The sequence below is a fragment of the Sceloporus occidentalis genome, unplaced genomic scaffold (assembly GCF_023333645.1).
Source record: "Sceloporus occidentalis isolate IW3139 unplaced genomic scaffold, rSceOcc1.0.p SCAF_40, whole genome shotgun sequence".
NCBI classification, from domain to species: Eukaryota; Metazoa; Chordata; class Lepidosauria; order Squamata; family Phrynosomatidae; genus Sceloporus; species Sceloporus occidentalis.
Window position 1 is genome coordinate 6,295,181 of NW_028317020.1, and position 23,822 is coordinate 6,319,002.

A 23,822-nucleotide genomic window follows, 5' to 3' on the forward strand; every position below is an offset into this window, starting at 1 on the left:
AAGAAATACAGAATCTCTGTGCACGTGATATAGTAAGATGACAGAATGCACATTACAGCTGGGGAAATATATTTTTACTAAGGCGTAAATTAAATGAGCATTTTTTTTTCTGTGGGACTTCTCACCAGATTTTGCAGTATTTACAAGTTCTGTGGAACCCACAGCCCCATGGATCGTCACATCACCATCAGGAAGACATAGCTCAAACTCCTCAACTGGTCGTTGTCCACCTTGAAAAAATACATTTAAACAACATGTCTTAAAATAACATAACAAGAATATATATTAAATTGCAATTTTCCATGTCGATTGGTGAGGTTGTATTGCTGATGGCGTGTTTGCAAATGACATAAAGCATGTTAAGGGGTTCCTGAGCAAGACTTTATTGCTTCTGTGTTGATCACTTACAACATTTGAAACAACGCCAGCAAGAAGTCAATGAAGTAGACCTGAAGGCATGTGAAAGGAGTAGTGTTGTGTAGCTAATTAAATTGTGAAAGCAGATTATGTATTGTGAAACCGAAAAGTTGCCGCCTTACACTCTCATAATTACGTTCTGCGAAGGAGAGAGGTATAAGGAGAATGAACACACCTTCTTTTAATTCAGAGTCAAATATTAATATTTTAGATCCTTCTAAGACAACGTACTTCCTGTCCCAGCCCTGCTGTCCACGTTTATTGTTCCTGCAAAGAGACGACAGTTCTGGGATGAGGACACAGAAAATGCAGGATGAAAAAGGAGAAGCAGATTTCAGACAAGGTATCACTATGGTCCAAGATTGGTTTTTGGGACAGGAATGGGTTTTGGGACATTTATACCTGGGAATCTTCATCCAGCCTTCCAGGCGCACTGAACCACTTGGTTCTTTCAGCTGCATCCCTGGTGAATTCATTTTCTCTCTACAAAAGGCTTCGGTGAAATGTGTGGCATATTCTGCAGGGAGGCCACATGTAGCTGGGAGGCAGGAGGAACACTTTGGGTGACACATGACCTGACATTCTTATAGAAAAACAAACAGAGATGGATATTAACAACTTTGCTCAGCAGAAATGTTAGGTGTGTCTACAAACCGAGATGGTGGGCCTTTAAAAAAACAACTACGAAAAACTACTGAAAGAATGAAGGATATTCCTTACCTACGCATTTTGCCCCTTGACGCCCAAAATGCACAGTGTCCAAACACACGGAACATTTGGCTGCTCTCATCGTTAGCCCAACATTAAATCTGTGAGGAATGTTATGATGCATTCTTTCTTTAAGGCGACGACTGAATTCTAAAGCAAAGGAAAAACACGGAAAATACATGTAGAAATTACGAATCTGGCCAGATTTACAATATATATAGAGAGAGAGGCTATACAAGTACATATGAGAGAGGCCACATTTTACTACTTCTGAGATGGACAGTTATGGCTACAAAAAGCCAGATGACTACAAATGGCTACAGATGGCTGTAATGGCTACAAAAAGCCAGATAATATAAAGAATGTATACAGGGAAAAGCAATAGAAAGTCTCATTAAAGTTTGTCAGTTTTACACACAAGCACAAACACAAGAGCTTAATAGGACTGGATAAAAATAAATATATGTTTTGCCAGATCTACGTTAAGCTGGCTTTGTGATATAGACACGTATTTTCATCATGCTTTTCAAGTAGATATAATAAAATAGATGAAGACCACCTATTTGAACGTGGAAAATCATGTGTATATTGTTATTGTACAAGTAATAGTCACCTTCAGGTGCAGAGGACTCCTTTCTCCTGCTAGACTGAGGAGCCAGCAAGCTGACCGCATTGGGCTGATGCTCAGGAGACCGAACCAACGCTGACATGATTATTTGCTGCCTTGCAGTACCGGGCGTAGAAGGAACTGGATGATCTGCCACCTTTAAGTGTGCAGCTGCCAAAAAGAGAGAGAGGATCTTCCTAAATTCTGGCACAATCGGTGAAATGTTTTGCAAAAAGAACGTAAACAGCGACTGTACCTTCCTCTCTGGCAGAGCGCAGTTCTATCCGAGTTTTCTGAAGTACATCCTCTAGTTCTGCTGTCCGTGCTTTCTCCTTTTCCAAGGCTACTTTAAGTTCATTATACTGCAAAGGAATCTGTGAGGCCTGAGAGGGGTCATCTCTGCGCCTGCCAAACAAACTCTGCCAAAATAAAATGGGATAATGTAGCCTTAGATAAATAAAAAAAACCTTTATAGATATATATAGTGACCTATGATCACGGATGCTCTCATAGCCAAAACTGTTAATTTCCCAGTTCCACCACCAGAATAATGCATTACTAACAGCAAGTCGCATATACTAGAAATGATCCATTTAGTGAAGAGGGGCGCTTATTTGCCAATTGTTCGCTAAATGCCAACAAGTGATTTATTATAAACTGAGAACACTATCGGCAAATGGTATCTGACCATTAAGTGTTTTTGTAATTCACAACATGAACGATTGGATGTCTCTATAAGGACTCATTTAGAAAATATATGCGTCCACATTTCAAAAAAGCGCTTACATTTCTTTCTGCAGCCTCGTATGCTATGGAAGCCTGTATCAGCAGGCTGGGGTAGAAACCTTAGGAAAGTGAGAGAATTGTGACACTACATAGTGTTTCCCAAGTAAACACTGCAGTGGACATAACAGAAAGTCACCACAATTTGATTCATTCGCCATTCAAAATTAGCTTAATTAACAAAGGTCTGCAAGTGTCTGATGTGAAAACCACACAGTCAGTCGATTTGTCTACATAATAGCATAGGCTATCAGGAATCCACAGGTGAAATAATCCACGTTCAAATCAATAAGGGGTCTAGTGAAAGAATGTATTCACTGTGTTAAGTGTGATTGAGTCTCTATTGTCTTATTTTTTTTTTATTTTCTACTTCAATAAAGTGTATTTTACCGGTGATGCCCCTTTTATTTATACGCTACAATTTGACAAAAAAAAGCTAAATATTTGCCAAGGTTATCCCATCAGAGCAGACCTTGGTATACGGTGATGCCTCATGTTTGAGAGGATCTCAAAATGTCCAGTTTTTGTACCTTTTTTTTCTTTGATGGTTGATCCATTTTCGCTTGTAAGAAATCAATGAGTTTGGTTTGTTGTGATATTGTTCCTTCCATCTTCACTTTTTCATGAGAATAAAGAGCCTGATATGGAATACAAATTGACTGTGATTAAGGTGAAACGATCTTATGACCTGGTCATACCCGAGTGTAGGGAAGGACAAATCTCAGAAGTCTGGTAGCCATCATTTAAGAATTGTAAGCTGCTACTTAGATTTTTGGGCTACTTTTTTTATTTAAAATTGATCAGCTGATTTCTAAATGTTACATGATGAATGAAGTTTAACATATTAGTACTTTAAAATACCTGCATGTTCTCCAACTGATATTCCAAGTCACTCCTCTCAGTTTTTAGCAGGTCCGCTTGATCTAGTGCCTCTTGAAGCCCTTGGGTCAAACGGAAGATGTGATTCTTCTGCAGGTCCATCTGCTGTTGTAGCTTAGCCTGCTGCTCTTCACAAAAAAACGATTTCAGTAGACTGCAAGCACTTTTTAAATTAGTCCTTTAATGTTTGACCATCATTTTAAAAAATACACTTTAGACACAGAACACTTAAATGTATGGATTTTCCTTCTTGGTGTCATTCAGCAGACCAAGACAATTAACAAACACACTTGACGTCGACTAAGATCACTTCACAACCACCTACCTCTTCTAAAAGGCGTTGTTTTAGCTCTCGTTCGGTCTCCAGTTTTTGCTGCAAGCTGCGTGCGTTCATTTCCAGCATGGTGTGTTTCTTTTCCAAATCATTTAGCTGTGGTAATAGAGTGGAAGACCTCAGGTATTAAGGCAAACGTTACTTCATGCTTACTTCAGCTTTTCTTTTTAACGTTTTGATTTAACGCACGTGACACAGGCAAGTTTTTAACTAGAATTATGATTTACTAAAAAATTACTTAAGTCAACAAATGGGTTATTAGAAATAAAGTTACCAGTCAATTATTTACAGTTTATTATTCTATTACTGACCTTATCAGAAAGACTTTCAGTCTTGAGTTTTTGATCTTTTAGTGCTTGTTGTAGAGCTAAAATCTCAGCTTTGTGCTCTTTAACAGCCAGCTCCACCATCTGGCGAGACTCTGTACTACGTTGATCTGCTCGCACCCTTCAACGAAAATAATATCAGGTGAATTTAACAGAATCCTTACCTCAAAGCCAAGCTCTGTGGAAAACCTAGACAGTTGTGGTTTACATTTTCTGGTTATTCTGACAGTGTGTGAACATTAAATTTACCCACCACCTCTAAGAACAAACACCAGTCTCACTTGAACACTAATCATCAGAACAATTGGTACGCATATGAATTGCAGTCTCCATATTCAGAAAGCTCACCTGCTCTGTTTTTCTGTATCTAATAGCCTCTGTACCTCTCGAAGCCTACATTCAAACTGGGTCTTCTCATCCTCTAATGAGCTTCTCCAACTCTCCCACTGGCGTTCCTTTTCAAGCAGCTCATCGTTTAATGCCTCAAGATCCATCACCTGCTCCTCTAACATTGTGCATGTTGTTTTCAGAGCCTCCATCGTCTACAAAGAGAGAAAGCATTCAAAGTGATATAACCAGAGTACGGTGTTAGATAAAGTACATCATGGCAGCTGTTATTAGGTGACTGTAATAAAAATCACAGTGAATGATGGTATTTAACGCTTCCTGTAATATATATAGCCATATATTGTGAGGGAATACTCAATATTCATGCTTCAGATAGGTGTTTTTAATTAGTATTTGCTGGGTGTGCACTGATTCAATGAGTGATATATATATATATATTTTATATACACACGCACACACAGTACGTTTTAGGCAGGAGTGAAAAAAGGCTGTAAAGAAGGCATGCTTTCAAAAATAACAGTTTTTTAAATAAATTATAAATGTTATAGACATTAACTTTTTTTCATCACTTGTATTTTGTTAAAGTGAGTGAACAGAAGACGAATCTAAACCAAATCAATATTTGGTGTGACCAACCTTCGAAACAGCATCAATTCTTTTAGGTACACTTGCACGCACTTTAAGGAACTTGGCAGGTAGGTTGTTCCAAGCATTTTGGAGGACTAATCACAGCTCTGTGTATTCAGGCAGCCTCAGTTGCTTCTCTCTCTTCATCTAATACCAGACAGACTCAATGAGTTTGAGATCAGGGCTATGTTGGGGACATACCATCACTTTCAGGAATCCTTGTTCTTTATGCTGAAGATAGTTCTTAATGACTTTGGCTGCATGTTCAGGATCGTATGTCATGGTACAAAATAATTCTAGGGCCAATCAGGTGCCTTCTTGATGGTTTTGAATGATACCGTATCTGCCTGTACTTCTTAGCATTAATTCTGACCAATTCAACTCCATTTGCAGAAATGCAGCCCCAAACTTGCACGGTATCTCCACCATGCTTCACCATTTCCTCATTCTTGTACCGCTTTTCAGACCTTTGGCAACAAACTGCCTTCTACTACAGCCAAATATTTTAAATTCTGACTCATCAGTCTATAGCACCTGCAGCCATTTTTCTTCAACTCAGTTCCTGTGTTTTTTCGTGAATATTTGAGTCGCTTGGCCTTGCTTCTATGTAAAAGGTATGGCTTTTTGGATTCAAATCTTCCATGAAGACCACTTCAGACCAGATTTATCCAGGCAGTATATGGGTGTACCAGGGTTCCATATTTTTTTGCCAATACTGAGCTCATGGCACTGCTGGACAGTAAGCATGATGTGTCTTTTAGTTGCTCCGCTAAGTTTCCTTGGCGACCACTGCTAAACCTTGTCTGTTTCTTTGTGCTTCTTCAAAACAGTTTAGACTGAACATCTGGAACTCCTGTCGCCCTTGTAATTTCTGCATGGAAAATACGTTCCTGATGCAGTATAAATACCTTGTGTCTTGTTGCTGTGCTTAGTCTTGCCACGCTGTGTGACTTGACATTTAACCGTCTTCAGCCATCTTGTTTGGTTGTTCCTTACCAAGTTTCACTCCTCGTAAACAGCTGTTCCTGTTTCAGTTAACGATTGTGTTCCAAGCCATGTATCATATTGATGATCATTAGCACCTGTTTGGTAAAATTGTTTAATCATACGCCTAACTTGATGTCTGCAAAATCCCTGACATTGTGCAAATGTACCTAGAAGAATTGATGTTGTTTTGAAGGCAAATGATGGTCACACTAAATACTGATTTGATTTTTCTTCTGTTAACTCGGGGGGGGGGGCAGAAACCTTTTTCATTAAAAAAAAAGCACCTAACTTTTAGGGTGCGGCCTATATCCGAGCCAATACAGTATTATATACATATATACATATATATATATATATACACACATATACATACACACACACACACACACATATACATACACACACACACACACAGTGAAGGAAACATTTACGTTTCTTGTAGTTGGCCACCAGGTTTGCACACATCTCAGGAAGGATTTTGTCCCACTTCTCTTTGCAGATCCTCTCCAAGTCATTAAGGTTTCGAGGCTGACCTTCAGCTCCCTCCACAGATTTTCTATGGGATTAAGGTCTGGAGACTGGCTAGGCCACTCCAGGAATTTAATGTGCTTCTTAATGTGTGTTTTGGGTCATTGTCGTGCTGGAATACCTGTTGTTCTGTCCCCTTAGCAGAAAAACACGCACAAAGCATAATGTTTCCATCTCCATGTTTGAAGGTGGGGATGCTGTTCTTGGGGTCATAGGCAGCATTCCTCCTCCTCCAAACACGGCCAGTTGAGGCCAAAATTTTGGTCTCATCTGAGCGCAACAATTTCAACCAGTTCTCCTCTGAATCACTTCAGACGTGCCTGTACATGTACAGGAAGAGATCTTGCATGGAGCCCCAGACCGAGGGAGATTGGTAGTTATTTTGTGTTTCTTCCATTTGCACCAGCGGTTGTCACCTTCTTACCAAGCTGCTTGGCGATGGTCTTGTAGCCGATTCCAGCCTTGTGTAGGTCTACAATCTTGTCCCTGATATCCTTGGACAGCTCTTTGGTCTTAGCCATGGTGGAGAGTTTTGAATCTGATTGATTGCTTCTGTGGACAGGTGTCTTTTATACAGGTACAAAACTGAGATTAGGAACACTCCTTTTAAGAGAGTGCTCCTAATCTCACCTCGTTACCTGTATGAAAGACACCTGGGAGCCAGACATCTTGCTGAGTAAAATGCAAATCAATTTATAATTTATTTGAAATGCATTATTCTGGATTTTTTGTTGTTATTCTGTCTTTCACTGCTCAAATAAACCTACCACTAAAATTATAGACTGACCATGTCTTTGTTAGTGGGCAAATGTACAAAATCAACAGGGGATCAAATACAATTTCCCTTCACTATATATATATATATATATATATATATATATATATATATATATATATATATATATATATATATATATATATATAGTGTGAAGGAAAATTGTATTTGATCCCCTGTTGATTTTGTATATATATACACATACAGACACACAAACACACCTGTTTCTGGCTTGTTAGCTGCATCTCCCTCTCTGTGATCTCCCGTCTTAGATGATCCACTTCGCTTCGGAACTGCACCATTTCCTCAGTCGCTCCCTGCACATCATTTAGCTGCTTGGTCAAATAGAAATTTTGATTGTTCAGTTCTGCGTTTTCTTCGCTCATGCGATTCAACTGATCTTCCAAGTCAGTAAGAACCTGTAACACAAATATTAAAATAGGAATATGCAGGATTTGCATTAGGAGATGTTACATTTAGCGTATGAACGGTAAATTGTAGGATTCATGAAACACAACAGATCTGTATTAACATTTAAAATAACACAATTTTCAAGCATCCACAATTTCTAAGGTTATTTTTTATTTTTTTTTGGCACATGAACTTTCATCTATTCCTTGTTTTTGCCGAAAAGGACTAATGGCTGAGTTGGTGCGAATTATAATTATGAACTGTGAGCTAACTAATTTCAACTGGTACTCTTCTGAATTCATTTGCACCTGGGATCCAGATCATCAAGGTATTAGGAAGGTGCATTGAATGTACCTACAGGACATAAACTTTGTACAAGTGCATCATCAACTCCTGAAGTACTATGAACTTCTCCGTTGAAAAGGAATTCACCTATGGAATTACAAGTAGCTTAGCAAACAAAGTGAGAATTCTTACCTGGGAATTCCTTTTCCTTGTCCATTTCCAAGGTGGCACATGAGAAGAAGGCTCCGCCTACCAGGTAGGGCAGGAAATACTATAAAAAAAGGAGACCTCCCCCTTCCTCCCCAGTGTGGTTAAAAAGAAGGACAAATAATAGACAAGCAAAAGTAAATTTAATGGGTGGGAGTAAAAGTGTGCCACCTTGGAAATGGACAAGGAAAAGGAATTCCCAGGTAAGAATTCTCACTATCCTTCCCATTCCAGGTGGCACATGAGAATAATTAGCGAGATAGGGAGGGAAGGATTCCAGTCTGCAGGACAAGACGACCAAATTGAGACTCGTCAGAGAGATGAAGATTCAGCCTGTAGTGCCTTACGAACGTATGAATCGACCTCCAGGTCGCTGCCTTGCAAATGAGAGACGGATTCACCCCGGAGAGTTCAGCCCAGGAAGTCGAGACGGATCTGGTCGAGTGTGCCTTCAGGCCGGAGGGAGGTACTCTTCCCGCGGAGATGTAACATAAGGTGATTGCGTCCTTAAGCCAGCGGCTTATGGAAGCCCTGGACACTGCTCTGCCCTTGCGGGTCCCCGCAAAGGACAGGAAGAGAGCGTTGGATGTCTTCCAGGCAGACGTACGCGAGAGATAAGACAGGATACACCTCCGCAGGTCTAGCGAGTGGAGTTCCAGCTCCATGGGATTCTTGGGATCCGGACATAAAGTAGGTAAGACGATCTCCTGATCCGAATGGAAAGGTGAGACTACTTTAGGGAGAAACTCTGGTGGTAAACGGAGGATAATGCAGTCCGGCAGAATCCTGAGAAAAGGTTCCACTCTGGAGAGAGCCTGGAGCTCACTCACCCTCCTAGCGGAAGTGAGGGCTACTAGAAGGACAACTTTGTAGGTGAGCAGCTTTAGAGAGGTATCCTCTAGAGGCTCAAAAGGAGAATGAGTTGGTGCAACACGAGGTTAAGGTCCCAAGGTGGAACCGACAGACGGAGCCTAGGGCAAAGTCTGCACATCCCCTTAGAAAATCTGGAGATCCAGGGATGGGAAGCCAGATTGGAGTCCAAGAAGTTGCTGAGAGCTGAGATCTGGACCTTGATAGTAGCAGGTTGTAACCCCTTATCAAAGCCGTCTTGTAAAAAGCGCAGCACCTCACGGATGGATGGAGGATACTTCGTGCCCATTGCACCAGGTGATGAACGTTTCCCAAACCTTCTGGTATTTAGCAGCCGTAGTTTTCTTGCGGCTGGAGAGAATCGTTTCCACTACTGATGAAGTTAATCCCCTTGAGGTCAGGATCTCCCTTTCAGAAGCCATGCTGAGAGGTTGAGCCGGGAGGGATCTGGGTGGAGAACAGGGCCTTGAACGAGAATATCCTTCACCTGAGGAAGAAGCATGGGTTCGTCTACGGCCAGGTTGGTAAGGTCCGAAAACCAGATTCTTCGAGGCCAGAAAGGAACAACCAGGATGACACTTTGAGGGTTTTCCCGAATCTTCCGGAGCACTCTGGAGATAAGGGGAAGCGGAGGAAAAAAATATGCGAGATCGAAGTCCCAGGTCTGCGAGAGTGCTTCCAGGGCTCGGGGACGGCCGACTGGAGAGAGAGAAAAAAACTCCTTTACCTGTTTGTTTAGGTGCGTGGCCATCAGGTCTATCCGAGGAGTACCCCATTTCTTTGTGATGAAGGCGAAGACCCTTTTGTTTAAGGACCATTCTCCCGGAAGTACTGAGTTCCTGCTGAGGTAATCGGCCTCCTGATTCAGTGAACCCTTGAGATGAACCGCGGAGAGAGTGCAGTGACTGAACTCCGCCCATCGGCAAATCTGAGCGGTCAGGGTCTGCAGGCGCCTGCTTCTGGTGCCACCTTGTTTGGAAAGATAGGCCACAACGGTGACGTTGTCTGAAAGGATCCTGATGGACTTGTGTCGCAGGATTACAGACCAGAACCTTAGAGCCCTCCAGACCGCTAACAGTTCTAGAAAATTGATGTGCAGGCCTGATTCCCGAGGAGACCAAGTTCCCTGGGTAATATTGCTTCCCATAACAGCACCCCAGCCTCTCAAACTGGCGTCGGTGGAAATTACCACCCAGTCTCTCGTCTGCCAAAAGAGCCCCTGTGAAAGATTCTTGGCTGTGAGCCACCATCGGAGTGACTCCCGAACGAAGGGCGAAAGTTGGACCTTCTTGCGAAAGGACATCCTGGAGCGATCCCAGTGATCCAGCAGGAACTGTTGAAGAGGTCTTGCGTGAGCAAGTTCCCAGGGAACCGCTGAGATGGAGGAGGTCATTAGACCGAGCAAAGACATGATGGCTCTGATGGACACTGACTTGTTCGTTAGGACCACGTGTGTGAATTCCCTCAATCTTAGGATCTTGTCCCGAGGGAGAAACGTCTTCTGTACGTGTGAATCGAGGATCATTCCCAGAAAGGTACGACGTCTGTTTGGAAGCAACTGTGACTTGAGTCTGTTTACTAGCCATCCTAGGTCATGGAGGGTCCTAAGAGAAAACTCCAGATGGGACTGGAGCAGAGTTGCTGAGGCCGCTACGAGGAGCCAATCGTTCAGATATGGGACCACCTTTATGCCTCAGAAAGGCCACGACCACCGACATGAGCTTCGTGAAGATCCGAGGTGCTGAAGCAATTCCAAAAGGAAGAGCCCGAAACTGAAAATGTCGAATACCTTGAGGTAATGGAACAGCCAGACGGAGGAATCTTTGGTGGTCTCTTCTGATGGGAACATGTAAATAGGCATCCCGCAGGTCTTTGGTGACCATGAAGTCCCCCGAAGAAATGATCTCTCTGGCGGACTTCAGGGATTCCATCCGGAACCTGTTGTATCTTATACAGGTGTTCACCACCTGTAGGTTGATTATTAGCCTGAATTTCCCGGACGGCTTTGGCACGACAAAGACGTGAGAGTAGGCTCCCTCTCCTATCTCCTGATGAGGAACAGGGACCAGAGCTCTTTCGTGAATTAAGTTGTTGAGCATCGAGAAGAAACCCGATCTTTTCCAAGGATCTGCAGGGGGCATGGACAACAGTAATTTCCGGGCAGGTAGGTGAGTAAGCTCCAGAGCATAGCCTTGTTCGATGATGCGAAGGACCCAGGGGTCTGAGGTGATCTCTTCCCAGGCATGAATGAAACCGGTCAACCTGCCCCCTACCTGAAGCCTGCTGGCGTCAGAACCTTCCTGCTTTACCGTCCCTGCCTCTTCCTCTTCCTCTCTGGAATCTTCCTCTTGCGTAGGGTTTACCCCGAAAGGACTGGTAGTCTTGATTGGAGGTTGAGGGCCTGTAGGACTCTCTGTCTCTTGGAGCTCTGTAATAATTCGACCTGAAACGAGGTGGTCCTTTCCTCTGAGGTAACCAGTGCTTGTCCCCCGTGGTGGATTCTAGGATCGTGTCGAGATCGCTGCCGAAGAGGTGGCTCCCCTGGAACGGAATGCTGCACAGCTTGTGTTTTGAGGCATTATCTGCAGACCACGACTTAAGCCAGAGAGCTCGCCTAGAAACCGCTGAAAGCGCAGTGGCTTTAGCAGACGTACGGACTGATTCAATGGAGGCATCGGAGATGAAATCAACTGCTAAGCAGGTGTCGGACAGGTTTCTTGCGACCTGCTCAGTCCCTGGAATAACTGCAAGGTCTTCCACCGCCTGTTGGAGCCAGATTTTAATGGCTCTAGAAGTTGACGCCATAGCAATAGCTGGATGAAAATTGGCCGCTGCTGCTTCAAAAGACCTTTTGGCGGCATTCTCAGCCCTCCGGTCCATGGGGTCTTTGAAATGGGACGCATCCTCCAACGGAATGGCTGTTTTTTTTCGTGGCCTCGGCTACTGCGGTGTCGACTTTCGGGACTTCCCAGGCCTCAGAATTCTTATTATCGAAAGGAAAAAGCTTCTTGGTTCTGGAGAATGTGAAGAATCTCCTGTCAGGATATTTCCACTGCTCCGTAATAATGGCAGAAAGTGAATCGTGGACTGGAAAGGTCTGCGGTTTCCTAAGTGACCCTGAAAAGGATCTGGTTTTGCAACTGGTATGTCATCCTGTAGATTCAGAGTAGATCTGACTGCAGAGATGAGTTTCCCTGTTTCTTCAACTGGAAAGAAAAAGGTTTCTTCTTTAATCTCCCCTTCCTCATCAGAAGAGTGTGGGTCATTCGACTGGTAGTCATATTCAGAAAAAGGAGCCGAATAATCTTCTGGGTTATCTGGGAGATAATTTGGACCCTGCTGGTAAGGTTGTTGTTGAGGTACAGGTGCCTGAGAGGAGCTTGCCACGGCTCGAAAACAGTCAAAGGTAGACTGAAGTTCCCCCTTCAACCAGTCGTGGAAACTTCTTTAGGCCGAGAGCAGGAGTTGCACGTTTTGGCCGAAGGGTCATGCAGGGTCTTTTTGCAGGATGAGCAGGCTTTGTGTTTCGTCTTTCCCACAGATTTCCTATGTGGGGAGGCTTCAGGAGGGATATCCTGATTTTTATCTGACATGACTGAGGAGAAAAAACACAAGCTGTAACCGCAGAAAACAATGGCATAGGCAACGTAAAACTTCTTCCAAGCCAAGAGGGCAACACCTACTTGAAATGACAGTAAATAATCCTCAGGCACAGGCAGGCACAATAGCAGAGAAGTAGATGCAATACTACAGCACAGAAACGAAGAGCAAGGAAAGATCTTACCCATTCGGCGTTTTATACAGAGGCATTTAGGTGCCCAGGACCGGAAACCTCACATCCGGAAATTCCCAGCCAATTGAACTCTCGTGACTCCGGGTCGCTGCACCGGAAGTGAAGCCGATTGGAGATATGAACGTGTGCCGAGAAACCGGCACAGCCGGTTAGAGATCTCCTCCTGCCGTGCCACACTCCCCGGGACGGAGTGAACCGGAGCCCGAGGATACACATCCCAGTGAGCCCCCTGGGCTGTGGGCAGAGCCGAACGAGGGCTGAGCCTCATGTGCGCTGCCGCGATAAATACGGAGTTGCAGCCTCCGAGGCTGCCGCACGAACCCTGGATCCACACGGGACCTCTGCCGGGTATCAACAAGGACGCCCCCGGGGCTCCGAGAAAATAAAAAAAGGAAGTAGAGGTAAGCTTCAGCCTAACCGCCCGCCACCTGAGTAGGGCAGGAAACAACACTGGGGAGGAAGGGGGAGGTCCTCTTTTTTTTTTTTATAGTATTTCCTGCCCTACCTGAGCTTGTTCAAGGAAAATCATTTAGATTAAGAGCCACTCCATGAGGAAACGCATTTAAAAGGCCTAGTTTTGTGGTTATTTGGAGAGCTACTTCTTGGAGCTTCTCAAATGTTATTTTGAAAAGACCAAAACATGTACACTGTAATCTAAGAAAATACCACCTGTAAACTCCAAATAAAAAAGCAAAATTCTAAGTCATCTAATCTTATTTCACATTAGTCATCGGGTATCACAAAAGGCCACAGCATTTAACTATTATATAAAAAATGTTTTAAAAAAAAAGGCATTGTATGTATTTCAAAAGAACCCTGTCAAAAGAACCTTGTCTTAGAAACAAATATACATTGTGGTGCAAGTAGATTACTTACTGTACAACTGTCACGCAAGGTATCAAATTTACGTTGGATATCATCTCGGTGCGACTGACAAAAACAAAGGAAAAATATGTTAAAGGAGTGACCTATAAAAGATGTTTAAAGCTCAGTTCAGGGATGTCTCATACCCTTAATGCCTGGATCTCTTCCTCAGCCTCTGCTGTAGTTTCCTCGAGTTCGGTCTTTGCTCGGTGCAGTTGACTCTCTAAGGCAGATCGTGCTGACTGAAAGGTGGAGATCTGGGACTCCCTCTCTTGTAATGACAGCTGGAGTTCTGTTACCTGCCTTTTCAGCTCGAGCTTTTGTTCCTCGTGCTCTAGACTAATCTGTGGAGTGAAATCAACAGTAAGCAAGTTTACTACATGGTTACAGAACATAATCCTTCTAAATGCACAGACTGGCAGTAAACCATCCACTCGTGTTTTTCACCTCTCGCAATCTGGTCTCCAGTTCCAGAAGACGGTTCTTGTCGGTGTGCTCCTGGTTAGTGATTCTTTCTAGCTGTTCTTCAAGCTTCTGATTCTGTGCCTCTGTTTTCCCAGCTTGGGTTTCCAAGTAAAATTTTTGTTGCCTGAGTTCTGAAATCATTTCTTCTTGAGCTTTCCTGAAAGAGTCCATGTAAGAAAAAGTAAATACTGCATTAGAAAGTCTGTCACATGTTATATAGATCCACTGGACACGTGTAAATCAAAACTTACATGTTCCTCTGCGTAAAAAGACTACTATTTGCAGCCAGTTTGTTTGCCTCTGACAGTTCTGCTAATCTTTGTTCCAGAGACTTGATCTTTGATTCCAAGGCATTAATCATCTGAAAGGCAGAGTGTTACAATTTATTTCTATATGTATTTATTCATATAGCCCTAGCAAATGTACCTTGTGTTTTAGAGTATAATAAAGGGACAGGTACAAAAGGAATAGGAGGTCCCAATCCTGCAGAGTTAAAGGTTTAAGTAATTATCCTACCCAGTAGCATGTTATAAAACTGCTTATTATTATGCAGCAATGATAAAATCATCACAACCTTTACAATATATATTTTTTTGCTTGAAATGGTAATGAATAAAATGGCTGCTCTCATGGATGTACTTACTGCTTTCTGTTCACTTAATATTCTGTTTTTTTCACAAATGTCTTCTTCATTTTTCAAACGGAGGGATTCAAGTGATTCCTTGTCAAACAGATCATTTTTCATCTGTGCTTCAAGACACTATTGGAATAAGGTGAGATAAATTAGGTGATGTGAATAGTAAATAGATATAAACTAAGGATGGTATCATACAAGATATAACTATAAACACAGGTAAGGTGTGGAAGAGAGTAAAGAGTTTGGGGGTTCATTAAGGTGGAAAAATAATAAAGTGGACACAGAAATAAAATAAAGGTCAAGGATAATATTCAGTGAGTATTCAGGGGTGATACTTACTCTGACTTTCTCTTCATAGACTTGCTCATTCTGTTTTAGGTGAGCATCTAAGTGTTGCGCTCCAATCTGGGCCTCTCTGTATTTTTCTTCAAGTTCCTATACATATAAATTATTGCCAGTTATGCATGTGTCAAACATGTGAAGATGACTTATGCTGAAGAAAGCCTCTAATCACGGTTAGAGATGCACATGTGCATTATACTGTCACATGCAGAATAGAGCTTATGGTTATTACCTGGGAAATATTTAGAAGTGCAGAGAATTATGTATGTCCAACATACTTCAAAAATGGTCAGTCCAAACCGGACCTGCCCAATCTCAGAAGCACAGCAGGTTCACATAACACAATGTTATGTGATCGCATGTTATTAGTGTTGTTACTCACAATGTGTTTCAAGCAAGGTAAGGGTGCAAGATCGAAAATGCTATCGTGTGTGTGTGTGTATGTAAGCGGGCCTGTGCTACCGTGGCTATGCCACACTGGTGAGCCAACAGAAATGTTACCCAGTGGTACATTTGCTAATTTCTATAGGCAGCATTTCAGAAGGTATTCATTTAAATAGACGCTTGAACTTACCATGATTTTGTCAGCCATCTGCTGAATTTGCTGAGATTTGATCTGAATTTCTTCCTTTAGTTTGTTTTCTCTGCGCTCTACGTTCTCCAGCCTCCTCACTTGGTTTTCTAACGAATGCCGCCTTTCCTGATGATTAAGTACAAATCATTGTGCTTCAGTCATTCCATTTTATTACAAATAGTGGCCATTAATCTATGTCAGTGCCGGCTATACTTAGTGGTATTATTACATAGGGCATCAGGAGAAAGGAATTCTTATATACATGGTCCTTGTCCCCAATTCACTGCTGACATGTCTTTCATATACATCGATGCTATAAACTGTGATCTATAGTGGTTGTGGAGGGACCACAGTGTCATATCATGTGACAGCATTAAGTATTTTAGTAATACTTGCAGATCTCATGCATGGATAAATAGAGATCTAACAAAGGGAGACAAGAGGGTGGGGGGGCAAGTGCTATCACACAAGGATAAATCTCTTTCCGAGAAAACACCTATTCTTATGGTTTGGTTGATTCTACAGTCATTTTCAGGCTGTCCTGAATGTGACACTACAATTTTCAGTGGAGTTCCGTCACTAGAAATGTTTACCAACTAACTATACCTTCAACTAATCTCCTGTGTATTTGGCCCCTTCATCATGGGTTAAAAAATTACATTACAAAAAGTGGAGATGAGTAGAGATACTGGAGATGATGAGGGCAAGAATATATAAAAAAAGCTAGAAATACTACAGAGATTTATGTGATTGGATAATTAATAGAAATGATGGTTAAGAGGCAAAGAGAGGCACGTAGAACAATGAGAATGAGGAAAACGGACGAGTGACTATCAATCAGAAGGGGAAGTAATACTTTTGAGGGGCTTGCAGTTTGTGGACGTACTTCAGCCTCAAACAGTTTTTTCTTCATTCCATCATTCGAGTCTTCCCGGTTCTTTAGTTTCTCCAGTTCTTTTTCGGCTCTCTCTTTTGCTTGGCGAATATTTTGCAGCAGTTCAGTAGCTTCAGAACTGGCTTTCACAGCCTAAAATTACAAGGATTAAAAGTTGTTGAAAAATAACGTGTTCGATATTTTATGCACTTGTATAACAAACGAATGATAGAAATGGAAATCTCCATGAAAATAGCTTAATGCGTAAATTTATGGATCATCCATTTATGCATTGTTGCAATTAAAGAAACGAGCAAAAATGCAAGAGTCTAGCATATTGTACTGCTATAAAACAAAATACAAAAAAATAAGCAGTGTTCCACTTTTTTGGCTCAGTTTCTCCTTATAGGTTTTTTTTTTCCTCTCAACATACAGAAAACAAATTTGCCGTTTATTTTGTTTTATCAAGGATTTTTGGGGGATGATTTTCTGTAAATGCGATACAATCCAAGCAATTAAGTGCCAGATTTTAAGACAAAGAATGAACATGTTACGTGATACAGAACTGATTTAAGTGAACCAGAAAAATACTTATTTCTTAAAAAATAAATGGGATTACATTTATACCTTTGAAAGTTTCTCCTGCAGGTCCAGAATTTTGTTCTGCTGCTCTGCATTGATCTGGTTTACAATGAGAAAACTAATTAGCATAATACATTTTTTCCCCGTTGATTATTACTTTCAAGGTAAACAAACTTTGATTTATAAATACAAAACGGCCATTAGCAAAGGAGCTTGGGCCAATCACACTCTTGGTCTTTTGCGGCATACAATATTTCCGCAAGGTTGCTGAAGTAGTACATATATACTATATCCAGAACTACAACACACCACCTCCTCTCTGGACTGGTTTCTCCTATCATTTTTGGCTGCTGGATTTCTTTTGCATGTGAAACTTCTTGGAACTGACACACAAGCCAGCAGTAGAGTAGGCTGGTGGCAAGTTTCCTAGCTGTGCAAAGTGATAAGCGGAATACACCTCCTGTGAGTCAAGGAGCTAGGTGGCAAGAAAAGAAGCAAATGCATAGGGGTGCTGCTAAATGATTATTTAAAGAGGATTTCAAAACATGAACTAATACAGGAACAGCCCTTAAAACACAAGAAGCAACATACCTTGAAAACCAAAAAATATATATGAAGTTCTAATGAAAAGAATTAAGGAATATTTACCTTCTCAAGTTTTGAATGAAGTTCCCCAACTTCAGCTTTGCCATAGTCTTTAGCCTGAAATATAATTAATACGGAAACAAGTCCTTTCAAATACGGAGACCTGATTGACATGTACCAAGTATTTAATCAGCTATTAATAAATGTCTGTATGCAATAATCAGATTTGTCTTAGAATAGCAGGTCCTTAAAAAGTTGTGAAAGGGTTGTGAAAGGGTTATATTAGTAATGTTTAATTCAGAAATTCATTTTAAGTCATCTACACTGCAACGCACTAAAAGCAATCATTACAGCCTTCAGAAGTATATAATTTACTTTATGAAACAAAATAAATGTATTGTTACTTCATTTGCAAAAGAACAGAGAGTAAATCTTTTTACACATATTTGGGGCTAAGGCTAATTCAAGAAAACATAACACTAGTAAGGATATAGACTGTAGAAAGGATAAAGCATATAAAATGTCACCAGGCGTTGTCCATTTGATGATTAAATTAGAGTCAACCCGGCCTTGAGGCCAAAGCATAGCTCAGCCAGGATCATCAAGAGGCAAAGGCTGTGAGCTAGAGCCAGCTTTACATGCTTGCTCCTTGTTTTGGTCTTTTTGCACAATCAACAAGTGCCGCATAAGCTATGTCTTGGTCCAATATCGGCTCACGTCACGCCAGGGCCGGGTCAAATACCTTCTAGAAGGATCCTGCAACAGCCTCTGGCTTGTCAGTACCATGTGCTTTATAGTTCATTAAACAGCTAGGAGGTACAGCTTGTCTACGTTTGAGAAAATCCTATGCAAGTTCTTTCCTACCTTCTGGAGTCTCTGCTGACACTCTGTTGCTTTCCGTTTGAATTCTTCTGCAGCTAATCGAGACTCCCGCAGCTCAGCTTCATATAGGTCACTTCGTCTGCGAGCAGCTGACAGATCTTCTTCCAGCTGGTGCATCATCAGCTTCATCTCTTCTAGTTGAGCTTGGAATTCCTGAGAAATTAAAATAAAAATCAAGTTCATTGTTGTCCATGGGAGGACCTCAAAAACAGTATTGTGTAATGGTGAGTGGTAGTCTAGTCAACCAGAAGCAATTTGGTTGAGGGTCACAAAAAACCCTGGTAAATCACATTCAACCCAGAGGCTCGAATGCATAAATATCTTAATGTCTTCATTGTTCAAATGGGAGAATCTTATGAGAATAGTGAAAAAGATTAAATGTATGGGGACCATAAGCTAACCCTCATACCAATCATCAGTGTGAAGAAACTGGAGCCCCTGGGTGGGGCGAAAATAATTTAGTAGTCTATTCTTGGCCAGCAGTCCAAAAGTATGAACACCTTTGCGATAAATAAATTGAAGAGGGCAATGAGGACACGAAAAGATATAACGTGAAAGTAAAACACGTTGGTATATTTTCAGTTTGGCTTAGGAAAAGAGAGGGAAAAAGCAGCCATAATTTGGAACATGTAGCATACTAAGTAAAACATTCATCTATATATATAGGATTAGCCATCTGGAAACATGAAGATTGGCGACATGAGTTCATACCTGTTCCTTAATATCCTGAAGCTTCCGGCTCTGCTCTCTGATATCATGAAGTAGCTGCAATGCCTTGTCATCCTCCTGGGAAACTTCCATTCGGGCCTGTTCTAGGCTGCGCTTTAAACTCTGCAAGGCAGATGGTTTTAGATTATATATATATATATATATATATATATATATATATATATATATATATATATATATATATATATATATATATATATATATATGCAGCTCTACTTAGCTATAAGCTAAAGTTCATCAGCATTAACTTAAGTACCATATGGATAATTACTAAAAAATGAGCCTATAAAAAAAGAAATATTATAGGGTATTTTTAAACCACATAAAAAATGTATGTTACAAGAACATCAAAAGTTTCCTGAGGGATATTATTCCTGAGGGATGGGTATTTTGCCGTCGGCAAAGGTAACACATCCATGCTCGCTCTGCAATTGCTGATCAGTGTCTTTCCCTGTAACACCGCTAGAGACGTGTGCTGGGGCTCCTCTGCATGGATCAGACCATACTGTTACAAGAATACCAGTAGTTAAGCAGTGGACTAAAGTATATACAATCCTGAGTGAGGACCCAAAAACAGGTAAACCGTGCTAATAACAAGCATATTTCCCACCGCTTTTATTCTTAATAGCAAATGGTGGATGAGTGGAACAGAATACCAGTGGTGGAGGCTAAAACAGAGAGAGAATTTAAACATACATGGGATAGGCATTTGGCTATACTTAATCTTAGTCGAGACCAATTGATTAAGGCTTGAGTCTTTAGAGCACGTAGAAAAAAAACAAGCTGACTATATACCTGTCAGACTAGATGGGCAAATGGTTATTATCTGCCATCAGAGTCTATGTTAGTGTCTATAAAGCCATTTTATTAATGGGAAAAGCAAAGGCCACCCTTGACTTGCTAAACCCTTCCAATATACCCAAGTCATACAGTGAATTTTTGCAAGAATCTCCGAAGAGAAGACAACCTGTTGTCACTCAGTCCGCACAGACACCAAAAGCTCTGTTCACTTTCCCTGAACTCCCCCTTGAAATTGTTTCAGGGATTTAGTTCAGCGAACATCTGGTTTATAGTGGTGTACAGGACTGTATACAATGTTTGAGTGCCTATACAGGGGGAAGTGAAGAAGCTGAGATCTCACCCAAGATCTGAGAGATAGATAGACCAAACCACTCTAAATGACAGTGTTAGGTTGTTTTTTTAATTTATAAAAATTATATATACCGTACTTGCCCGATTATAGGCCGCACCCCCCCACACACACTCCTTGGCTGCTAAGCCATTTCCCACCCTGGTGCTAAGCTGGTTTTCGGCATTTTGGTGCATCTCACGTTTAAACACGTTTAGAAGTAAATTTCTTGGGAATAAACTATACAAACCATATACTGTTTTTTTCAGCACACCCAGCAGATTCCAAATATACCATTTGTTATATGTGTAGGTCTCATTAGGTTTGCAAAATATAGCCAAAAATGGGAAAAAAGTGTAACTTTTCACTTCCGACTCAATAAAAACTAGTTTGTAATTTTATTTTTCTAAACTCTAATATCAAAAGCTGTGTTGCTAAATATTTGTAGTAGGTAACCGGTCTAAAATAAACAGACATTGAGAACAGTAGACTGTGTTTTTCTAATATTTTATTGCTAAAAGTAAAATTTATTAGACTATCACAAAAGACATTTTTAAATTTAATGCATGGCTGCCGTCAATTAAACAGCTCTAGCTGTCTGGGATGTTAAAATATGCCAACAAAACTATATATTTTTAGAAACTACACCCCCAGCCGCAGCAAATGAGGTCTTAGTTGTATTTGTATCACAAATCTGACGTGCACAACAAATAAATGAATATCACACTTATAAAAATAAAAAAAAAATTAAGTTAAAAGCGCCAAGTTCATTTATGTCTTGCGCACTCCAGTCTTGTGCTACTAATACATGCAGCCCCTCATTTGATACGCCATGGGGTGTAGTTTCTGAAAATGTATACTTTATGTACCATAATTTAACTTTCCAGCTGTCTAGAGCTGTCTAATTGCAGGCTCCACCCCTAAATGTTTTAAGACAATTTTTAACAAGATTCTCCAATCTGCCATATCTGAAGTTAAAGTGGTCTAGACATCTGGGAAGTTAAATTAGGGTACATAAAGTACACATTTCACGAAACTACACCCCTTGGCGCTTCAAATGAGGGGCTACATGTATTTCTAGGACAAAAGTTGAGTGCACAAATAATGATGGAATTTGTCGCTTTGGCTAGAAAATGTTTTTTCTAACCATAGCGACATGTTCATTTGTGTCTTGCACACTCCAGGTTTGTACTAAAAACACATGCAGCCCCTCATTTGATGCGCCAAGGGGTGTAGTTTTTGCGCCATAATTTAACTTCTTACGTGAGCAGTAATGCCACGTCAAGGCTTCAACCCTAATTACTCGCCATTCACTCGCAGAAGCACACACCATACTTTCCATAGATTCACTCACAGAAGCACACACCATGCTTTCCATAGATTCACTCACAGACGCACACACCATTCTTTCCCCTTACAATCCCAAAGAAATGATGGTAAAGGGAGAAAAAAAAAAATCACTTTTACAGCAAAAATAAGTTTTGCAGTAAAAATGCAAGGAGCTCCAGGGATGAGATGGTTACTCACGTACCACACGGGCTAAATGGCTGATTTTAATAATATTTGCAGTTCATCAGGATTTCAAAAATTGCCTCCCTCTACCATTGGCTAAATTTAACCCCATGATCAAAGGGATCATGGGGTTAAAATTTAGTATCGGACATTTTTAAAAAGGGAATGTGACTTTTCATAGCTATATGATCACTGTGGTAACATTGGCTACCACAGTGATCATTTAGCTAGAATACTTAAACTTTTTTTTTTTTTGTTAAAGTTAAACTTGTTTATGTTTAGATAATTTAATTTGGGCAATTTTGATCTTTATTTATCTGCCTTTAGAGACCCCCAAATCATTTTTTTTTACTTTTTTTGTACATTTTTATTTTTTTAACTTAATATTTTTTATTCTTTTTTCACATGCATTATACCATTGGAAAGGTATATGTTGGGGGTCTGTAGCTGCTTAGATGCCTGAGATACAGGCATCTAAGCAGCATGCCCCCATACCGCTTTAACTGACAATTGTCAGTTATTAATAAAGTTGCGCGGCGACGTCATCGCATCAATGCGCGTGCCGTCACCAGCCGGATCGGGTGGCCCCGGTGATGCCCTTTAGTGTGAGGGGCAGATCGACGGGGTAGGTGGTGATGGGGGTCCACAGACCTCCATAAAAGGTAGGAGAGTGCTAGCGACGGCATGGTGCCGTCGTTAGCACCTGACTGGGACTGCTAGCGACGGCACCATGCCGTCGTTAGCAGTCAAGGGGTTAAAGTAGGGGTGTGGCCTATAATTGTTTATTTCAATAGTTATTGAAAGCATTCAAACCATAATAAAAAAAAAAAAAGACCATCCTAAAGATAATGTTAACCTTAAGTCTACCAACCTACAGCCCCGGCCAAAAGTTTTGAGTATTGGTCTTCACAAAGTTTGCTGCTTCAGTGTTCTTAGATATTTTTGTCAGATGTTACTATGGTACACGGAAGTATAATTACAAGCATTTCATAAGTGTGAAAGGCTTTTATTGACAATTACACTTTTGCCTTATGGCAAGGTGCTCCATCATGCTAGAAAAGGCATTGTTAGTCACCAAACTGATCTTGGATGGTTGGGAGAAGTTGCTCTTGAAGGATGTGTAGGTACCATTCTTTATTCATGGCTGTGTTCACAAAACTGTGAGTGAGCCCACTCCCTTGGCTGAGAAGAAACCCTACACATGAATGGTCTTAGAATGCTTTACTGTTGGTATGAGACAGGACTGATGGTAGCGCTAACCTTGTCTTCTCCGAATAAGCTTTTTTCCCAGATGCCCCAAACAATAGGGCAATAGGGCATCCAATTGTTTGGGGCAGAATATCAGCCTGATGTTTTTTTCTAGTGAGAAGTGGCTTCTTTACTGCTCTTCTTGACACCAGGCCATCCTCCAAAAGTCTTCACCTCACTGTGCGTGCAGATGTACTCACACCTGCATGCTGCCATTCCCGAGCAAGTTCTGCACTGGCGGCGGCCCAATCCTGCAGCTGAGTCAACTTTAGGAGACAGTCTTGGTGCTTGCTGGACTTTTTTGGTCAGCCTGAAGCATTTGTCACAACAATTGAACCTCTCTCCTTGAAATTCTTGATGATCCGATAAATGGTTGATTTAGGTGCAATCTTACTAGCAGCAATATCCTTGCCTGTGAAGCCCTTTTTGTGTAAAGCGATGATGACAGCACATGTTTCTTTGCAGGTAACCATGGTTAACAGAGGAAAAACAATGATGTCAATCACCACCCTTC

General features: G+C 41.3%; 1 protein-coding gene across 6 annotated transcripts in view; it reads right to left on the minus strand.

Moving 5' to 3' along the window:
- Positions 1-23,822, minus strand: part of CIT (citron rho-interacting serine/threonine kinase) — a 76,449-nt gene that overhangs the window by 18,613 nt on the left and 34,014 nt on the right. For 2 of the 6 annotated variants that reach the window (XM_089489410.1, XM_089489409.1), the window contains exons 12-35: positions 19,402-19,521; positions 18,673-18,843; positions 17,872-17,925; positions 17,269-17,322; positions 16,654-16,794; positions 15,768-15,893; positions 15,191-15,286; positions 14,858-14,974; positions 14,466-14,575; positions 14,197-14,371; positions 13,896-14,093; positions 13,762-13,815; positions 7,541-7,738; positions 4,403-4,596; positions 4,040-4,175; positions 3,720-3,824; positions 3,377-3,517; positions 3,046-3,153; positions 1,989-2,106; positions 1,739-1,903; positions 1,138-1,275; positions 820-1,000; positions 593-684; positions 126-230 (exon numbers count right to left, since the gene is read on the minus strand). In XM_089489410.1, the coding sequence (XP_089345536.1) occupies positions 126-230; positions 593-684; positions 820-1,000; positions 1,138-1,275; positions 1,739-1,903; positions 1,989-2,106; positions 3,046-3,153; positions 3,377-3,517; positions 3,720-3,824; positions 4,040-4,175; positions 4,403-4,596; positions 7,541-7,738; positions 13,762-13,815; positions 13,896-14,093; positions 14,197-14,371; positions 14,466-14,575; positions 14,858-14,974; positions 15,191-15,286; positions 15,768-15,893; positions 16,654-16,794; positions 17,269-17,322; positions 17,872-17,925; positions 18,673-18,843; positions 19,402-19,521 (3,097 nt within the window). Of the gene's footprint in view, positions 1-125; positions 231-592; positions 685-819; positions 1,001-1,137; positions 1,276-1,738; positions 1,904-1,988; positions 2,152-3,045; positions 3,154-3,376; positions 3,518-3,719; positions 3,825-4,039; positions 4,176-4,402; positions 4,597-7,540; positions 7,739-13,761; positions 13,816-13,895; positions 14,094-14,196; positions 14,372-14,465; positions 14,576-14,857; positions 14,975-15,190; positions 15,287-15,767; positions 15,894-16,653; positions 16,795-17,268; positions 17,323-17,871; positions 17,926-18,672; positions 18,844-19,401; positions 19,522-23,822 lie in introns of all 6 variants that reach the window. The other 4 variants (XM_089489408.1, XM_089489407.1, XM_089489413.1 and 1 more) reach the window with 3 other exon arrangements.